This window comes from Microcaecilia unicolor, chromosome 9 (assembly GCF_901765095.1).
Source record: "Microcaecilia unicolor chromosome 9, aMicUni1.1, whole genome shotgun sequence".
Lineage (NCBI taxonomy): Eukaryota > Metazoa > Chordata > Amphibia > Gymnophiona > Siphonopidae > Microcaecilia > Microcaecilia unicolor.
The window spans coordinates 191,981,878-192,000,973 of NC_044039.1; the positions used below are offsets into that span (position 1 = coordinate 191,981,878).

General features: G+C 42.6%; 1 protein-coding gene across 2 annotated transcripts in view; it reads right to left on the reverse strand.

Moving 5' to 3' along the window:
- Window positions 1-2,266: 2,266 nt before the first annotated feature.
- The window catches only part of TECPR2 (tectonin beta-propeller repeat containing 2), a 158,445-nt gene continuing 141,615 nt past the window's right edge, over window positions 2,267-19,096 (reverse strand). For both annotated transcript variants that reach the window (XM_030214188.1, XM_030214189.1), the window contains exons 17-19: window positions 10,094-10,235; window positions 6,223-6,372; window positions 2,267-4,309 (exon numbers count right to left, since the gene is read on the reverse strand). In XM_030214188.1, coding sequence (XP_030070048.1) covers window positions 4,152-4,309; window positions 6,223-6,372; window positions 10,094-10,235 — 450 coding nt within the window. In that variant the 3' untranslated portion in view covers window positions 2,267-4,151. The remainder of the gene's footprint in view (window positions 4,310-6,222; window positions 6,373-10,093; window positions 10,236-19,096) is intronic.

A 19,096-nucleotide genomic window follows, 5' to 3' on the forward strand; every position in this document is an offset into this window, starting at 1 on the left:
TCTTTGCGGACGATACCAAACTTTGTAATAGGGTAGACACCCCGGAAGGCGTGGAGGGATCTAGTGAAGCTTGAAGAATGGTCTAGCAGTTGGCAACTAAGATTTAATGCTAAAAAATGCAGGGTCATACACTTAGGTTCGTAGTTGCGTGGTATTTTCTATGAGTAAAAAGGTGAAATACAAGTATTTTAAATTATATTAAATTCCTCTTTCCGTCATTAATCTGATAGAACCCTGGTCTGGCTTAGTGCTTTACCTGCTGGAGCATTCAAGGAAGGAAGGCTGAAAAGGGTAAGTTATTACCACTATTCAGAATAACATTTTACAAAAGAAGTAAAAGTGGGGTATATAACCTGTATATGAATGTTATTTGTCCATGAAGGACAATTTTCAAAGATAACTTTCTGAGTAAATATCAATTCATCCAGGTAAAAGGCCTTTTGAAAATTAACCCTCTTTCAAGTAATTAAAAGTATGCACATTGTTTCATAACATGGAATTTTATCCACATTGTGCAGAAATGTGTTCCCAGTAGCAGGGTTAAGCCAGGGGAGACGACAATCCAGTTTTACAATTTTCATAACTGCAACATTTTTAATGGAAAAAATATACATTTCTGCAGGTCTTTTTTCTCAGGGCAAATTTCAAAGGAAAAATCTGAAAAATGCCCCTATATATTGATTTGATTTCGCAACTGGTACTGTGAATATATGCTATAAAATGTCATACAAGCTTGAAAAATCAGACTTCCTTTTAGCAACTATGCAGAATTTCCCTCTATCACAGCCAATCCGCAGAATAAAAGAGCTACTCTACCATGAATTTTAGAAAGGTTTCCAAGTGCAACAGAATGTCAAACAATATTTTTGTTCCAGTCAGTGATATGCCTCCAAGTGCATATCAAAGGCTTTGGTCAGCTCCTTCTCTAGAGCTGCTTTGTAGGCATCTCTCTATATAAAAGGCAACACCAACGTTCTATGAAGCCTCCAGACGGAAGTGTGAAGGGGGAGAGATATCCGGTTTCCCCATGAGTGTCTGCCCCGCCCTCTCTGTAACACAAACAGTCAGTGAAGGAAAACAGCAGCTTTTTTACTGAAGGACTCAGAGGGGGGAGGGGAGAGAGGGCAGAGGCCAGAGGGCAGGGACACACACACTCCCACATGCACACAGAAGAAAACATTGCTAGCCCCCGTTTCATTTGCATCAGAAACGGGGCTGTTTTACTAGTAAGTTAATAAGAGGCATCTGATAACAACCAGGAACCCACTACACTGCATCACTGGTCACAGTAGCAACATAACATTTAAAAATAGAGAAATTCTTTGTTTGTGACTTCTATCCCGGGGGACATGTTTTACTCGTTAAATAACAGACTGTAACCTACCTCCTGAGTCAGAGATAATACCAACCAAACATGACATTAGCTTAGTTTGATGGCTTCTCTGGGTCCTATCATTTAACAGCATGAAAACAAAGACCCCTGGAAAAACAATCGCAATATGCTAGTGTTATTTCTAACACATCATTTCTAGCTGTTCTGAGCTCCTATACTATGAGTATAATGTTTGGATTTGCCAGCGGCAGTAAACAAAAAGACTCATTATGATTTGACTGATGAATTAATTACTGGGTAGCATGTAGCATTGTGTGTTAAACAGTTCAGTGGAAGCTCAAGGGTGTTACTTTATTTCAAATACTCAAATTAATACGATTAGTTAATTGCAGGTAAATCCCACCATGTTTCCCTTGTTTATTACATTCATGGTTCATAAATAACAGAAGTTATGAAAACAAGATGGTAAAATGTGGGAATGAAAATAACCAACTACTCAAGTAGATTGTGTAACTGCAGCATCATCATCAGGGTCCAACATAAGATGAAAAGTTTTACCAATGTCAAACTTGTCTGTCAGGATCGTGAATTGCAGGTAAGAGAGCAGCTGCTTTTCAGCCCTCTCTGTATAGGAGTTATTACTTTATTTTTATTTTGGATTTTGCTCACACGTTTTTCAATAGTAGCTCAAGGCATTTTAGGTACACTAGGTATTTCCCTACTCCTGGAGAGTTTATAATCTAATTTTGTAGCTGAGGCAATGAAGGATTGACAAACAGCAGCAGTGAGAGTTCAACCGGGCACCCCTGGATGTCAAGCTCAGTGCTGTAACCACTGCGCTACCCTATTACTAGAATTCCATCAACTTGTATATTCAGCCCAAGGAAGTTTGATTGACAGGAGATGGCAAGGCTGAAGCTGTCTAGGCCAAAGGAGGTTTAATTGCTTCCCTATGTAGCAGCTGCCATCTTGATACACTCAAATTACATTATGTTTGGCAGCAAGCTCTGCCCTCTCCTATCAATTAAACCTCCTTGATTCAGTCTCACTACTATTCATGAACAATTTGGTGCAGTTTCAAGTGTCAGCACTAAAGCACAGGCCAGAGAACTGCACAATAACTTGGGTCAGAACTAGACTACAGAGAATCTCACACATCTGCATACAAATCCACTTAGTGCTAGAGGCCTCTCGCTTTCACAAACCAAACAACACTTGACTACAACTGTTTAAATAAAAAAAGGTTAATTTATTGCACTTGTCTCAAAGCACAACAAGAACCAAAATGGAATTCAAAATAAAAATAGTAATACAAATACAGCATAAGTGACTGTGGGGATAATGTATCATCTTTCAGTAACAAAAATTGAACTAAAAATAGATGGGCTTTTAACACTAACTGAAGGAAATAATATACAACATTCAAGTCGAAACAAGCAAGTGTCAATGATTACTACTAACAAAAAAGGCACAAGGCATCAGGAATGAGTAGCATTGTTGGAGCCCTATGTTGTGATTGGCAGTGACAAGCCTTAATTGGGGTTCAGTTGGCAGGTCTTACACAGAAGATGACTTTTGCCAAGGGGCTCTCACAGAACACCAGGGATACATTCACATTCATCATAAACTTGCTTTTCCCGCAAGACTCTGCTTTTAATCTAAACTCCAGTGGATGGGCTTTAAAAAAAATCTTCCATTATTTCTTTGTGGTAGATGGGTCTTACAAACATAACCATATATCTGCCTATTTGACAATGTAAGGTGCATTTAGATTATATTTCTAAAACTCATCTATTCACAATGACAGAGAAATCTGCAAAATTTTTTGAAAGTTAATACAGAGTATGCTATGACTTTTCATTTTCCTCCTCCTCCTCCATACAGGATCCTGTAACTGTTCCACAAAAAAAGAAATGTTAAACATTCTTCAAAAAAATCATTAGGAGATTCACATTCCTATAAATCAATAAAAATGAAGTATATGTTTCCTGACCAGTTTAGGTTACCAATAAATGAAACTGCAACTCAAACATTAAGTTTCCACCTGCCTATTGCACAGCACACTGGTGTATAATGTGCTGAGTAAAAGGTAGGGAAATTTGTGATTCTGCTCGCCTAGTCAAAATCCCTACAGTATTAAGACCAAAAATCCCAAAACATTTAACTTGTGAAAACCGCTGGTACTGTGAAGAACAATAAGTCATTAGTTTTCATTTTGCAGTCCTTGAGGGCTGCTAACAGGTCAGGCTTTCAGGATACCTCTAATAAATATGCATGAGATAAATTTGCATAGAGTTGTTAGCAGACATGCAAATCTCTGTCATGGACTAAGAGTAAAGACTTAAGGATGTAAGTGAGTTAAAACTGACTTCAAACGAACTGACATACGATTTTAAAATTTGCCATGTTTTCTTTCTTGTAAAAATGTTTACATAGACAAGATATGTTAGCTGAGGAGAAAATAATATTAAACTGTATTCAAAATTTAAATGTTTACTTTGATAGCAGCATGCATGGTGATTTAATTACATACACAGACTATTTTTTCTTGAAGGTGCAGAATAAGCATGGTATTAACCAAACATAAAAACCTATAAACGTGCTTTGAAACATACTGTCATACATCTTAGCAATTCTGCTATGCCATGTCTATGTTACTGTACTGAAACAGATAATGGTTAGAAGAGAGGATCAGTCGAGGCACTGATTTTAAAGTAACGTGTAAGTCCAAACATGAGCAGCTTTGTGTCCTTCACTAGACTGCGTCAACAGCAGTTTCTTACTATTCAGCTCCACCTGCTTAAATCCTGCAGTCCCTTCAGATGACTTCCCATTCGTCTTCAAACTCGCTGGTGTGAATGGAGGGGGAACCGTTACTCTTTTTCTGTGAGCCCTGTAGATGGCTAAAGCTTTTGGTGAGACGCTGAAGAAGATGTCCAGAGCAACTGATGGCCCAGAGTTCATCCATAGGGGTCACTGAAAAGAGAAAGCGCTGGACTCAGAAAGCCACTGGTTCCACCAATTACAGATCCCTGCCCCAAAGGACTTACAGTGTAACACATAGAGCTTATTCTATTCAGGTTTTAATGCCACTTATATTCTAATTTCTTTTTCACAGCTCTTATTAATGCTGTAAATATTATATGCTGTGTATATTAATGCTGCTTCTATAAAGCAATAATAATATGATAGAGGTCTATAAAATACTGAGTGGAGTGGAACGGGTAGATGTAAGTCGCTTGTTTACTCTTTCCAAAAATACAAGGACTACGGGGCACGCAATGAAGCTACTAAGTAGTAAATTAAAACAAAAATCAGAGAAAATATGTCTTCATGCAATGTGTAATTAAGCTCTGGAATTCGTTGCCAGAGAATGTGGTAAAAGCAGTTAGCTTAGCAGTGTTTAAAAAAGGTTTGGACCATTCCTAAAAGAAAAGTCCATAAGTCATTATTAATATGGACTTGGGAAAATCCACTGCTTATTTCTAAGGTAAGTAGCATAAAATCTGTTTCACTCTTTTGCAATCTCACCAAGAACGTGAAGCTGGCTTGGCTAATGTTGGAAACAGGATACTGGGGCTTAATGGACCTTCAGGCTGTCCCAGTATGGCAATGCTTATGTTCTTAACAATCATGAGGAAAAAGTAGGAGAAACATATTTCAACTTCTATTAACAAGTCAGCTTCAAAAAGTGAAAAACTATCAGAGCAGCAGTCTCAAAACAGCAATGTGTATGACTCATGGAAGGTGGAGGTTGCAGATCCAGCACCAGCTAGGCCGAAGAATCCTTTAATTAAATGCAGTAAATGCTCAAATTACTGTGGTAAGTGCAAAGCCTGTGAGTTAAATGTTGGGTGTATTCCTAGCATCTTCCCATACAGTTACTGCACAGAGGTAAATTACTTAATCAGAACGTGCAATCCATGTACCTTTCCATTCCTGGATTAGTGACCTTCACATCCTGAAGACCTGGTAAACCATGCCAGGAGCATGTGGCTTCTAAGGTAGTTTTAACACACACTTTACATTTTGGACCATCTCCTCATAAAATTCCCATGAACTGTTTATTATTAGAGTATCTAGGATATGGGTAGGCAACCTTTATATACAGAGGGCTGCTTGAATGTCAGTACCAACTGTAGCAGACTGTAATATTACGTAATGTCAGAACCAGAAATGGACAGAGCTCCATAGACCTTCTGTGGTAAGTAAAAATTTAACTAAAAACAATGGAAATGATAGCATGGCTATTCTGAAAATATTTATGACATTCAGTATTTAAAATTACCAAAACTCTGCTTAATGACATTTTCTGTGTATACTTCCCATGGTCTTGTGGCCTGCAGGTTACTCCCCCCACCAAATCTAGGAAAAAGCTGCTCTGATAACAGAAGAGAGCAGTAACCTTCGACACACATACACCTTCCTCCTGATATGCTGTTTCCTGTCCAGTGCTAGCATGAGAATCCGAATGTCACAGGCTGACTAGGTTAATCTCATGATGAATATGGTGCACACAGTTTTGAAAACGTTTGCAATATGCCAGGAGGTGGAGAGACAACATATATCAGAGGTGTAAGATTTCCTGGAGGTGGCCAGATTTTGTCAAGGGGACATCTAAGAGAAGTAGGTTTCTGGCAGGGGATACCTCTACTGCTGGAATGGACACAATTTTCATTATGGGAGGGGATCCTTAACTACTCAGGTTGGAATTGTTCAAGGGAACCCTCCTCAACCCCGCCCCTGCAAAGAATGGTGCACTAACATCTCTAAAGAGCATTTATGTGTTTTTGGCACTCTGCCAAACAAATTGCCAACTGCTGGTTTACATTATTCATAGCAATCACCACTGACATTGTACCATAATTTACTTTATAGTACTAATGTACCTGTCAAACAAATCACGCTTCCTGGAATTTTCTTCCAGTAGTCTCCTGCAGAGTTTTTGTCTGTGATTCCATAGCGCCGTGCAATATCTCCATTTGGACACCGTGCCCATACTGTCCTGATACTTAGGGCCAATTGGCATGCTTGTAGTCCTTCATAGAAACATGAACACAATTGTATCTTATGGGTTTATGTGAATACAAATATAGGAAATGACATAGTTAAGAATAAAAGAACCCTCTAGTCTTCCCATTCTTGATTCAATACTGAACAGACTACACAATCCTGGTTTTTACCATCACATCTAAGGCTCTTCTGTATTTACCGTGAGACAGACAGTGGAGGAGTGGCCTAGTGGTTAGGGTGGTGGACTCTGGTCCTGGGGAACTGAGTTCAATTCCCACCTCAGGCACAGGCAGCTGCTTGTGACTCTGGGCAAGTCACTTAACCCTCCATTGCCCCAGGTACAAATAAGTACCTGTATATGTAAGCCGCATTGAGCCTGCCATGAGTGGGAAAGCGCGGGGTACAAATGTAACAAAAAAATATATATATATATCAGTGCATTTTTTCTAGCGTAAAAGGTGCCGGTACTCAAATGACAAGCCGTCTTTCAGGGGTGGGGTGATTACTGAGGCACCCACCCCACAACAGCCAAGTCCCCTGCAACCAGTCACAGAATCTATGACAAGGCAGAATTGGTGTGTAGGGCCTGAGATCTTTCATTAAAACTTGGGGACCATGGGTCAATTTTAGCAGACAATGAAAAAGGTGCCGGTACTCAGTACCCCCTCAAAAAAAGCCCTGGCTAATATCCTCCATAAGTAAATCAATATATAGCAGCACAAAAGTGGAGACAACAACAGAGTTTACCTTAATTATCAGTCAAATTTGAAAATGTTATAAAGCACTCAAACCATAACAAATATAGCAATACATTTTAACTGTTTGGTTTTTTTTTTTAATATCTATACAAAAAAGTGTGACCCACAGAGCAAAAATGTACCAAAAGTAGGCTTACAAATAAACACAAAGGCTATAAAAAGTTAGAGGAGCAACTTTCATTTTTGAAAGTTTTGTGTACTACAGGGTCAGTAGAATGGGACTATGCAATTTTTTTCACAATGTTGATGTTTTTTCATTTTCTACAGCTTAAAAACTGCAAAGTACCTAAAGTGGGGTATGCGATTTCTTGGGTTAACTACTTTTTTTTTTTAATTGCTAAATGTTTCTCATTTTCTTTTATAATAATCTGTATTGAGTAGAAACAACCAACCCAGCAATCATTCAAAAAGAACATTTGTCTGAACAAAGGGGTGTTGCAATCCTGAAACAGATGTACCAACTCGAAAGATCTCACCCTCTAGATATCTCAGAAAAGATATTTTACCATAATGAACTTTCCCCACTCCCAGTCTGTTTCTTTTATCCCCGGGAATGGAGAGTTAGAAATAAAGAAGGCTAACGTCAAACAACCATACTGTATCAGTGTCACACTCTCAGCTTGCTGCTCTTCATTCCCATGGCTTTCTCTGCCAGCTCTCTCATCCCCCATATTGCACATTCACCTTGCTCAGCCCCTCCTCCATCCCCACGACACACAATTACCTTGCCTTGTGCAGCCCCCCCCCCCCCCCCCCATCCCTTTGGTACACAATCAGCTTAAACAGCCCTTCCATGGCACACAATTAGTTTGCTCAGCACTCCCCCACACCATGGCACACAATTAACATGCTCAGCCCACCAACCCCATGGTACATATTCATTTTGTACAGCTCCCTCCTCCTATCCCCATGGCACACAATTACCTTTCCATGCGCAGCCCCCCATTATCCACAGCCACAGGCAGCAGCTGCGTTGTTCACCCTCTCTCCAGCTGAAATTTTACTGCAGGAGGAGAGGGTGAATAGCTGCACATCTGGTTGCTTTCTTCACTTGTGCCTACCTAGAGCCAACTGCTCATGTGAACCGAGGGGCTGTACAGAGGCCCTTGCGAATCACATGAGCATTCAGCACCAAGCAGACACAGGAGGAGGAGGAGGAAGCACCCCAATATACAGCCATTCACTCTCTCCTCTTCTTGCAATACAATTTCAGTGAGGAAGAGAAAGTGAGCAGCACAGCTGCTTATGACTGATGATTTTCCAACTCTCATCAGCAGCTCTGAGGGGGTCCCAGCAGTGATACCTGCTTTCAGGGGGATCCCAGCAACACCAGTAGCTCTTTTTTTTCCAGGGGGGCGGAGAATGTCAGCAACACCAGAAGCTTTCACAGGGGAGGGGGTTAAAGGCACCAGCAGTTCATGGGGGGGGAGGGGAGGGGACAGCAGCACCAGCAGCTCTAATGTGGGTGGGGGTCAGTGGCACCAGAAGCTCTCAGGTGGGAGAGGGGTCAGCAGCACCAACAACTTTAGGGGAGGGGGTAGCAGCAGTAGCAACTCTGAAGGGGGCTGGCAGCAAGGGTGGCTCTGAGGGAAGATCAGCAGCTCTACCAGGGTCAGTGACAGGAGATGCTAGGACACCTAGTTACACCTAATCACACTGACCACCCTTCAACATCTTCAGTCCTTCTGTGACTGTTCTCTTGTGCTTGACTGCTTAAATATTTTAAATTTAAATGCTTTACTTTTTGTCTATTAGATTGTAAGCTCTTTGAGCAGGAACTGTCTTTCTTCTGTGTTTGTACAGCGCTGCGTACACTTTGTAGCGCTCTAGAAATGTCAAATAGTAGTAGTAGTAGTAGTAATAGTAGCAATAAGGACTCGAAACATCAAGGCCTGTAATTCAATCAACCTGAAACAGCCTGGAACAGAAGAAAACTGGACCTAGGGGGTTGAAGTTGGATTCTGACACTGAACAAATTCTGCAGGAATGCTTGCCCGAACCGGCAGTAATGAGATGTGAATGTGTGGACATTTGACCACATCATAAGCTTTGCAAACCTTCCCTATGGAGGCTGACTTCAAGTGGTCTTCCGGCATAGCCATGGCTCTGACTTTATGAGCCTTGACTTATCCCTCTAGTGTCAGCCCAGCCTAGGCATAAGTAAAGCAGATGCAATTTGCTAGCCAACTGGAAACTGTGTGTCCGCCAATGACTACCCCCATCCTGTTTGGGTCAAAAGAAACAAAAAGCTGGGTGGGCTGTCTATGGGCTTTAGTTTGCTCCAGATAGAAGGCTAAGGCTCACTTGCAATCCAAAGTATGCCGTACACTCTCACCAGGATGGGCATGTGTTTTGGGGAAAAATGTTGGTAGAATGACTAACAGATTAAGATTGAACTCCGACACTACCTTAGGAAGGAACTTAGGGTGCATGCGGAGAACAACTCTATTGTGGTGAAACTTAGTGTAAGGTGGATCCGCTACTAGGACCTGAAGCTCACTGACCATGCGAGCTGAAGTGAGCGCCACCAGAAACACAACTTTCCAGGTCAAATACTTCAGATGACAGGAATCATGCGACTCAAAAGAAGCTTTCATCAGCTGGGCGAGGACAATGTTGAGATCCCATGACGCAGCTGGAGTTTTTGATAGGGGGCTTTGTCAATAACGAAACTTGCATGAAGTGAACAACTAGAGGCTGTACAGAGATGGGCTTACCCCCTACACTAACTGCACTGAGATGAACCTTTACAGAGTTTTCAAATCAGACTCAGAGAGGTGTAGGAGGTATTCAAGCAGTTTTTGTGCAGAACAAATGAGGGGATCTAAGGCCTTGCCCTCACACCAGACAGAAAACAGGATAAACAGCTATCACAGTATGTTCCAAGTCTTTTACTGACAAATATATAACCTACAATAAATCTAGAAGTTTTTAATGTATAATACAATTTAATATTTTATATATGTATATATATATTTTTTTTAATTACCTGGTACATGTTCCCAGTCAGTGCCAACAGGCATCTCTTCTGTAACTGCAACTCGCACATAAACATTCCATCTGCTATCTATGGCCCAGAGCATCCGATCATTGGGACTTGAATAAATGTTGATTAAGTTGACACCTACTGGCTAGAAACATACATATTTCTTTTAATAGCTGTGGTAACTTCTAGATCTAGAACAATTAATTTTTCCATTAAATTCTAATTTTAGACATAAAGGGCTAGATTCTATATATGGCACCTTAAAAATTGGCGCAAAAAAATACACCCAGGCTTATTCTATAAACTACGCCTAAAGTTAGGCACGGTTTCCAGAACATGCCTAATGCCCATCTGCGTGACTAAACTTGGTGTAAATGCCTATACCTAAATAAGGTGCTGAGCAGGTGTATTCTATAACAGCATGCATAGTTTTTAGACATGCCCATGGCCACACCCCATTTTCAGGTTTATTAAAGGCTTGCTATCCTGCACATCAAAAAATATCTAAGCTGCTTACAATACATAAGAAATAGAGGAAACGAACTACAACCACAGCTGGTGGGACCCTTAATTAGTTATTTTGAAGCAGTAGTAGAGGACTCGCACTTTCCCCTGCAAGAGAATACAGCATTGTTTGTCTTATACCCAAACCTGACCAACCAGGAAATGACCCGGGAGTTACCGTCCTATTTCACTTATCAATGTGAACATAAAAATCCTCTCCTGGATTTTGGTCTCCAGGTTGGAGTTAAGTCTCCTTGAGGTCATACACAAAGATCAAGCTGGTTTTGTGAGGGGCAGGCAGTCAGTGCTTAACATTAGGAAACTGGCAGGATATACCCATGCTGATGACCAGCTTAGATGCACAGCGAGCTTCTGAAAGGGTCTCTTGGCCCTTCTTATTTGCTACTCTTTAATACCTGGGAATCACGGGGTGGTTCTTAAGAGCGGTGGAGGTGATGTATACTAACTAATATGGTCTAACGTTTGGCAATTAAAATTCAATGCAAAGAAGTGCAAAGTGATGCATTTAGGGAGTAGAAATCCAAGGGAGACGTATGTGTTAGGAAGGGAGAGTCTGATAGGTACGGACGGGGAGAGGGATCTTGGGGTGATAGTATCTGAGGATCTGAAGGCGACGAAACAGTGTGACAAAGCAGTGGCCGTAGCTAGAAGATTGCTAGGATGTATAGAGAGAGGTGTGACCAGCAGAAGAAAAGAGGTTTTAATACCCCTATATAAGACGTTGGTGAGGCCCCACCTGGAGTATTGTGTTCAGTTTTGGAGGCTGTATCTTGTGAAGGATGTAAAAAAAAATGGAAGCGGTACAAAGAAAAGCTAGGAGAATGGTATGGGATTTGCGTTACAAGACGTATGAGGAGAGACTTGTTGACCTGAACATGTATACCCTGGAGGAAAGGAGAAACAGGGGTGATATGATACAGACGTTCAAATATTTGAAGGGTATTAATCCGCAAACGAACCTTTTCTGGAGAGGAGAAGGTGGTAGAACTAGAGGACATGAAATGAGATTGAAGGGGGGCAGACTCAAGAAAAATGTCAGGAAGTATTTCTTCACGGAGAGAGTGGTGGATGCTTGGAATGCCCTCCCGCAGGAGGTGGTGGAAATGAAAACGGTAACGGAATTCAAACATGCGTGGAATAAACATAAAAGAATCCTGTTCAGAAGGAATGGATCCTCAGGAGCTTAGCCGAGATTGGGTGGCAGAGCTGGTGGTGGGAGGCAGGGCTGGTGGTTGGGAGGCAGGGATCGTGCTGGGCAGACTTATACGGTCTGTGCCCTGAAGAGGACAGGTACAAATCAAGGTAGGGTATACACAAAAAGTAGCACATATGAGTTTATCTTGTTGGGCAGACTGGATGGACCGTGCAGGTCTTTTTCTGCCGTCCTGTACTATGTTTTAACCCGAGCGTGGCTTTGTTAGTAAATGGGGCTGTGACTGAGGCCATCCATCATGGAACCTGACAGGGCTGCCCTTTGTATCCTTTGCTCTTCATTTTAACTTTGGAGCTCTTTCTATGTGAGCTTCGGGGGGGGGGGGGGGTGGAGTGCCGGGGTGGGGGGGGGGGGGGTGAAGATTCAAGGGAGGCAATTTAAAGTGCTAGCCTTTGCAGACGACATAATGTTGACACTCACACAACCGCAGACGTCAATTCCATACCTCCTTACCCCAGTGGAAAAATATGGGCATGTCTCTGGCTTCAAACTTAATAGGATCAAATCCCAAGTCCTTCCCTCTACACCAGAGATGTGTCACTCGTGGCAGAGAGAGTTCCCCTTTAGTTGGGCAGAAAGTCATATTAATTATTTATGAGTGCTCATTCTGAATGATCTGACAGCCCTATATACTATTAATAAAACCACTGATGTCTACTACTAAACGCACATTGGGATTGTGGCAAGCATACCTGGTATCACTCATGGGACGCGTTGCTTTGTATAATATGATTCTGGCTCCGAAATGGTTGTGTGTGTCACAGATGTTGCCATTGTATTTAAGAGGGAGGGAGGAACGTGCTCTGGCAAGGAAGACGTGCAAGACTGCCTATATTGGAAGCCCAGGCTGCATGGGGGATTGGGTTTACTAAATACGAGGTATCTGAATGTGGCTTGCATTATGAGACATTTAAATGAGTGGTACCGAGGCATGGGGGACTTTTCTGTGGCCTTTTGGAAACCAATATGTATTCAAACACTCACTTCAGTTAGCAAATCCACACTGTGCAAGGGTGTGCCTCGGCTAACATATCAAAACATATTTGTAAAGGTAGCGAGGGTGGCATGGAGATGGTTGTGTAGGAGGCACCACTTTTCTGCAACAGGAACTCCATATCACACCCTCCATAACAACCCTGACTTTTCTCCAGGAACTGATTCCCTGGTTTTTGTGCATTGGAGAACCATGGGAGTGTAATATTTGTTTCAATTAATTACGGATGAAGGTCGCCTACAATCATTTGAAGATATAAGTATTGGTACTTGCTGCCAAAGTCGGATTACTTTGCATACCTTCAATTGTGTCACTATGTGAGCAGCCTGCCTTGGACGGAGCTAAGTGAGGATGTGCAAGACACTTTAAATGAGGCTTTAACACTAAATTCACAAAATCAAGTACCTCTGACTTATCATCATAGATATCTGAAGGATACTACAGAGGATTTAGACTTTGACAGCTTGGCAGCCCAATGGTCGGTGGAACTTGGAGAATTGATCACAGGACAAAAGCTCAAAGACGCTTTGTTCTTGGTATATCGCACTCTGACAAGTTTGACTATGTGGGAGTTGCAGTATAAATTTATTCTTCATCTCTACGTCTCCCCTCAATGAGCTTGGGGAGCAACATTTGTGAACACAGCAGCTTGTCTTAAATGTGGTCACAGTACAACAATGTTGGGTCACATGTTCTGGAGTTGCCCCTTGGTGATCAGTTTGGAAAGCAGTAAGGAAGGAGATTAAAACACAGTGGGACTGGACCTTTATCTCCACTGGTGATGTTTAATGACTATGGTTTGTCTGTGCTGAAAGTCCCTGGTCTCCAGGATTTTCTGTGTTGAGTGTTACTAGCAAAGAAGTCTGTTCTGCTCCACTGGAGGGAAGCTACCCCTCCAACACTTCAGAACTGGAGGTCACAAATGATAACCTTACTCTCTCTGGAGTGCTTTGATATCAAAGACATATCTTCAACTAAAGGACAGAGATTTCAAAGATGTTAGGAACAATTTTGTTCCACACTTTAGCCCGCATCAGGATTTTAAACTGAGTGGACATAGGGTTTCAATGGGGATACCTCCTCACACAGATGGGGGGGGGGGAGGTGGATGGAAGGGACTATTAATGTGTAGCAATTTCTCAGATGTGTTTGCACTAATCTGTTGAAACTGAATAAAAATGATTGTTACAAGTAGAGGAAACTAAATTTAAGAGAAAGAAGGAATAGAGCGGGGGAGGGCAAAAAAAGAACTCCATTATTGGATAGAAAGATAGATAGAAGATGGGTCAGAGGAGAAAGGGGTAAGTCTAAACTGGTTGGTAGGCTCAGTACCTAGGATAACATGAAGACAGCAATAGGCATATATATAGCTTTAGAAGGGAGCAGTTAATCAATTTGTTCTTAATATGCTCAACTTCTCTGCTTGATTTTAAACCGATCTATATACACAAGTCAAAACAAGATCAGCAGGTCATAATAGGATCCATCAGATCAGCGGGCACACCTCTTAATTGGCTAGGAACTTTTCATGAGCCAAGCATATTTCTAGAGGCGACACCACAATCCTCATCAATCCAATTTTTAAGTTTTTACTTGTTTTACTTATTATCGAAGTAGTTATATTTACTCTGTAGTTTGAAAGGTGAAGAATTAATACTTTTCTTTTCTTTAACGCTAGGAACTAGCCAGTCGAGGGTACATTTATATTGTCTTTGTGGGCAATGTGGAGGGAGGGGGGTGGTTAGTTGTGTGTTTACCAGTTATATAGAGATGGGAAGGAAGGAGGGGGAGGGGTTTAAATTATAAAAGTTTGTGATCAATATTTAACATTCAGAAGCACTGAATAATATGGCGAGAGGTATATGTATGTCATTGATGCGTTAATCTGTACTTGTCTGTTACCTTTAATAAAAATGTGTTAAACATATTTACTCTGTAGTTATATTTATTTTTTTAAATTTTTGTTACATTTGTACCCCGCGCTTTCCCACTCATGGCAGGCTCAATGCGGCGGGCAATGGAGGGTTAAGTGACTTGCCCAGAGTCACAAGGAGCTGCCTGTGCCGGGAATCGAACTCAGTTCCTCAGGACCAAAGTCCACCACCCTAACCACTAGGCCACTCCTACACTCTATTGATCATATTTTATATATTTTTTTGTAGTTTCACAAACATTTTAATATTTAATCTTCCTTCTATCATACACTTGAAAAACGCATTATATTCAGAGTACTTGTATATGTATATGTAGGGAGAAGCATGAGAGTCATAAAAACTCGCCTTAACGAGCATAAATCTAGGATCCTCACAAAGAAAGTAGAAGCCCCTTTGGTACAACATTGTGTGGATTATCAACATCAAATAGCAGAATTACACTGGTGGATTATAGATCAAGTAAAAGAGGGGTGGGAGGGAGGTGATTTAGAGAAAATCGAACTTTAGGGAACAATTTTGAATCTTTACTTTAAACACTGTGGAACCTTATGGTCTTAATCGTGAAACTGAATGGATGACTGATTTAGGGAACTGAATTACAATATTCTGAGTTTTGGGAGATCAGCTGTTCAGCTGGGAGGGATGATTGGCACTTGAGGTCACGTGTAGACCGCTTTGGCTATAAAGCCTACCTCTAAAAGAGATGGCGGCCATCTTAGAAGCCGCGAGTAAAAAACAGTGTGGTTGAGTAACGGTTGGTTTTGAGTCGGGGTATAATAAGCTCTGTCAGTATTTAGGAATTAATTATAATATCGTTCCACCTTATAGGAGACTACCTTGAAACAGCTTAGAGCGAAACATGGATCTATGTCAGTGATATGTGTCTCCATTGTGTATTGTAGCTGAAAAAGCTAAGTACTCTGAATATAATGCATTTTTCAAGTGCACACCAATGTGGCTTAACTGTCAATTAACACCGGGAATGCCCCCCACAGTAAAAAATAGAAATATATTTCTACTGTGGGATTTGGCGTGCATCAAAGTCGGAATTACTGCCAGACACACGTGCTAACCTGGCAGTAGTGCTAATTTGGCGTATGTTACCCATGTAGTTTTGTAAACGGGCCCCTCAGTATTTTATAGACTTCTACCATATCTCCCCTCAGCTGTCTCTTCTCCAAGCTGAAGAGCCCTAGCTGCTTTAGACTTTCCTCACAGGGAAGTCACCCCATTCCTTTTATCATTTTCATCACCCTTCTCTCTACTTTTTCTAATTCTGCTATATCTTTTTTGAGATGTGGTAACCAGAATTGCAAGCAGTATTCGAGGTGCAGTCACAAAATGGAGGGATGCAAAAGCATTAACACATTCTCATTTTGTTTTCCACTCCTTTCCTAATAATTCCTATTTGCTTTCTTAGACGCCGTAGCACACTGAGTGGAGGGTTTCAACGTATCATCAACGATGATACCTTGAACCTTTTCCTGGGCAGTGACTCCTAATGTGAAATCTTGCATCACGTGGCTATAGTTTGGATTCCTCTTTCCCATATGCATCACCATTAAACGTCATCTGCCATTTGGATGCCCAGTCTCCCAGTCTCATAAGGTCCTCTTGCAATTTTTCACAATCCTTTGCAATTTAATAGTTTTGAATAACTGTGTCATCAGCAAATTTAATTACCTCACTAGTTAGTCAGATCATTTATAAATATGTTAAAAAGCAGTGATCCCAGCACAGTCGCCTGGGGAACCCCACTATCTACCCTTCTCCATTGAGAATACTGACCGTTTAACCTTACTCTCTGGTAATACGGCAATGTACACAACTATAACATGACTGCAGCACCCTAATCTGGTAGCTGGTTCTACAAAAAGTAGCACATATGAGTTTATCTTGTTGGGCAGACTGGATAGACCATGCAGGTCTTTTTTTCTGCCGTCATCTACTACGTTACTATCAGGCTTATTTTCGAAAGTGATCGCCAGGCATCTTCCGACATAAATCGGGAGATGACCGGCGATGTCTCAAAAGCGGCGAAATCGGTATAATCGAAAGCTGCTTTTTTGACACCGACGTCAGACAGGGGCGGGCCCAGGAGGAGAGAGACGCGCGACAGAAGCTGGGCGAAGGCAGGCATCAGCTTTCTTCTTGCCCGTGCAGCGCCTTCAGACAGAGGAGAGAGGCGCTGCACGGGCCCGGTAAGAGGGAGGGGGGCCCGATGGAGGAGGGGAATGGCGGTGACGACCCCAAGAGGGGGCGGGGCACAGGGCGGAGGATGTCGGGAGGCGGAGCTGAGGGGAGACAGAGTAGTGAGGAAGGGAGGGGGGCCGGGGCTGCTAAAGGTACGTTTGCTTTTCTTCTTGCTTTTTAATTTAGAATGCAGGGGGAAGTGGGGCGGGGGGAACGGCGACCACGGGTGGGGGGGGGCAAGGACGGCCATACAGGACGCTCCTGACCAGCGCCTTTGCCCCCTCCCGACCCTTTTTTTTAATTTTTGTTTTGATTTGGGAGCCATGTGCTTGAGATTTGACTGTGTTTTGACTGTTTGTGGCATGCGCAGAGCAGCTAACATAACGCTTGGCTGCTCTGCGCATGATTTGGGGGGCCGATTAACGATGTGTATTGTGATTCTTTGATACATTGTACGTTTCAATACCGATCTCAGCATGTGTGACTTTTTTTTTGGTGCATTTTTCGTTATTTTAAAATCGTTAGGGACTTTAACGATTTAGATTTTTTTACGTTTGGTTGCTGCATCTGCCTCTTAGACTTAAAGTTCCATAGGTTACTATGCAACTTTGTAAGTCTAAGTGCTTTGAAAATACATCTCAATATCTCTCCTAAGATAGTGCGTGTTTATGTGTGTGGGGTGGGGGGTGGGGGGGGGGGGGAGGAGGTTAGATTCTTTCAGAGAGCCAGTAAACAAACCCTGCAAAAAGCAAATACATTCCAACCTATATGGAAAACCCATCATAGTAATAGAAATAGAATTAAATGCAAAATATCAGAGGTGCACATTTTCCAATGTTGAAATATTACAATTAATAAATTCATTTAAGAAAACAAAACAAAAGTTTTTTCTACCTTTGTTGTCTGAGCATTGGTTTGGTCCCACTGTCTCTCTTCTGCATTTCTTTGTTCTTTCTTAACACTATTTCGTATCCTCTTGACATTTCTTCTCTACGTCCATCTCCATCTTACTTCTATATCCCTTATCCATCTTGACTAGTAGCATCTCTCTGTGTCTTCGTTCTTTTCCTCACCCTTTCACTATCCCTATCCTCCCCTCATATTTAGCATCTCTCCTCCGTGTCCCTATCTTATTCTGTTCAGCATCTCTCCTCTCTGTCCCTGTCCCTACGGTCCCTCCATTCCCAGCATCTCTTCTCTATATTCCTGTCCCTCCCCATGTCTAGCTTTTCCCCACTCTACTCCCTTCCTCTTGCACCCTTCATCCCAGGGCCTGTACCTCTCCTGCTCCTGCCCTCCCACCCAGGGCCAGAATCTCTCCCTGACCACTCCCCCCCCCCCCCCCCCCGTAGTCTGGCCTTCCACCATTGGTCCAGCATTTCTCCCCCTCCCCTGATCTAGTCTCTCTCTCTCTCCCCCCCCCCACTCCCCCTCCCCAAATCTAATATCTCTCTGTCTCTCTTCACCTCCTTTTCGTCTGGCTCTCTTTCTCGCTTCTTTCTGTTTTCCCCAGGGTCCAGCGTCTCTTCCCCCCCCACCAGGTAGAGTCTCCCTTCCAACCCCCTCCCAGCAAGGGAAACCCCAGCATGTCTCCCTTCCTCTCTCCCCCCCCCCCCATGAGTCTGCCATCTCTCTCTAGCCTGCACCTCCGCCATGGTCCTCAAAACTCGCACTAGCAGTGGCAGCAACACTCTGCCGTATCCCACCTATAGGAAGTCACATCAAAGGAGGTGGAATGCAACAGAGGGAAAGCCCTGGAAGGGCTAGCCAAATGTCGTCTGTTTATGTTGCTGCTGCTGCCGGCACAAATCTGGAGAACTGCAAGGGGGCAGGTGGGAAGGGACAGACATTGATGCCAAACAGAAGGGACAAAAGTGGGGGACACCAAGGATTTGAGGGCATATCACGTTGAACAGCAAGTGGCCCCCTACCACTGAGCAGCCTTGGGCTTTTTGTAAGGTTTGTTCAATGGTAGCTATGCCCCGGTGTCTGCAAAAGTTAACCCCCCCCCCCCCCCCCCCAAATAAAAAGGCATAGGGCCTGTGGGTCTGAATACACTCACAGGGCCTGTAGTGGCCCAGCCTCCTCCATATATACAGGTTGCAAGGGATGGGGCCCCTGCAGGGCCTAAAGGTATGTGCAGACTC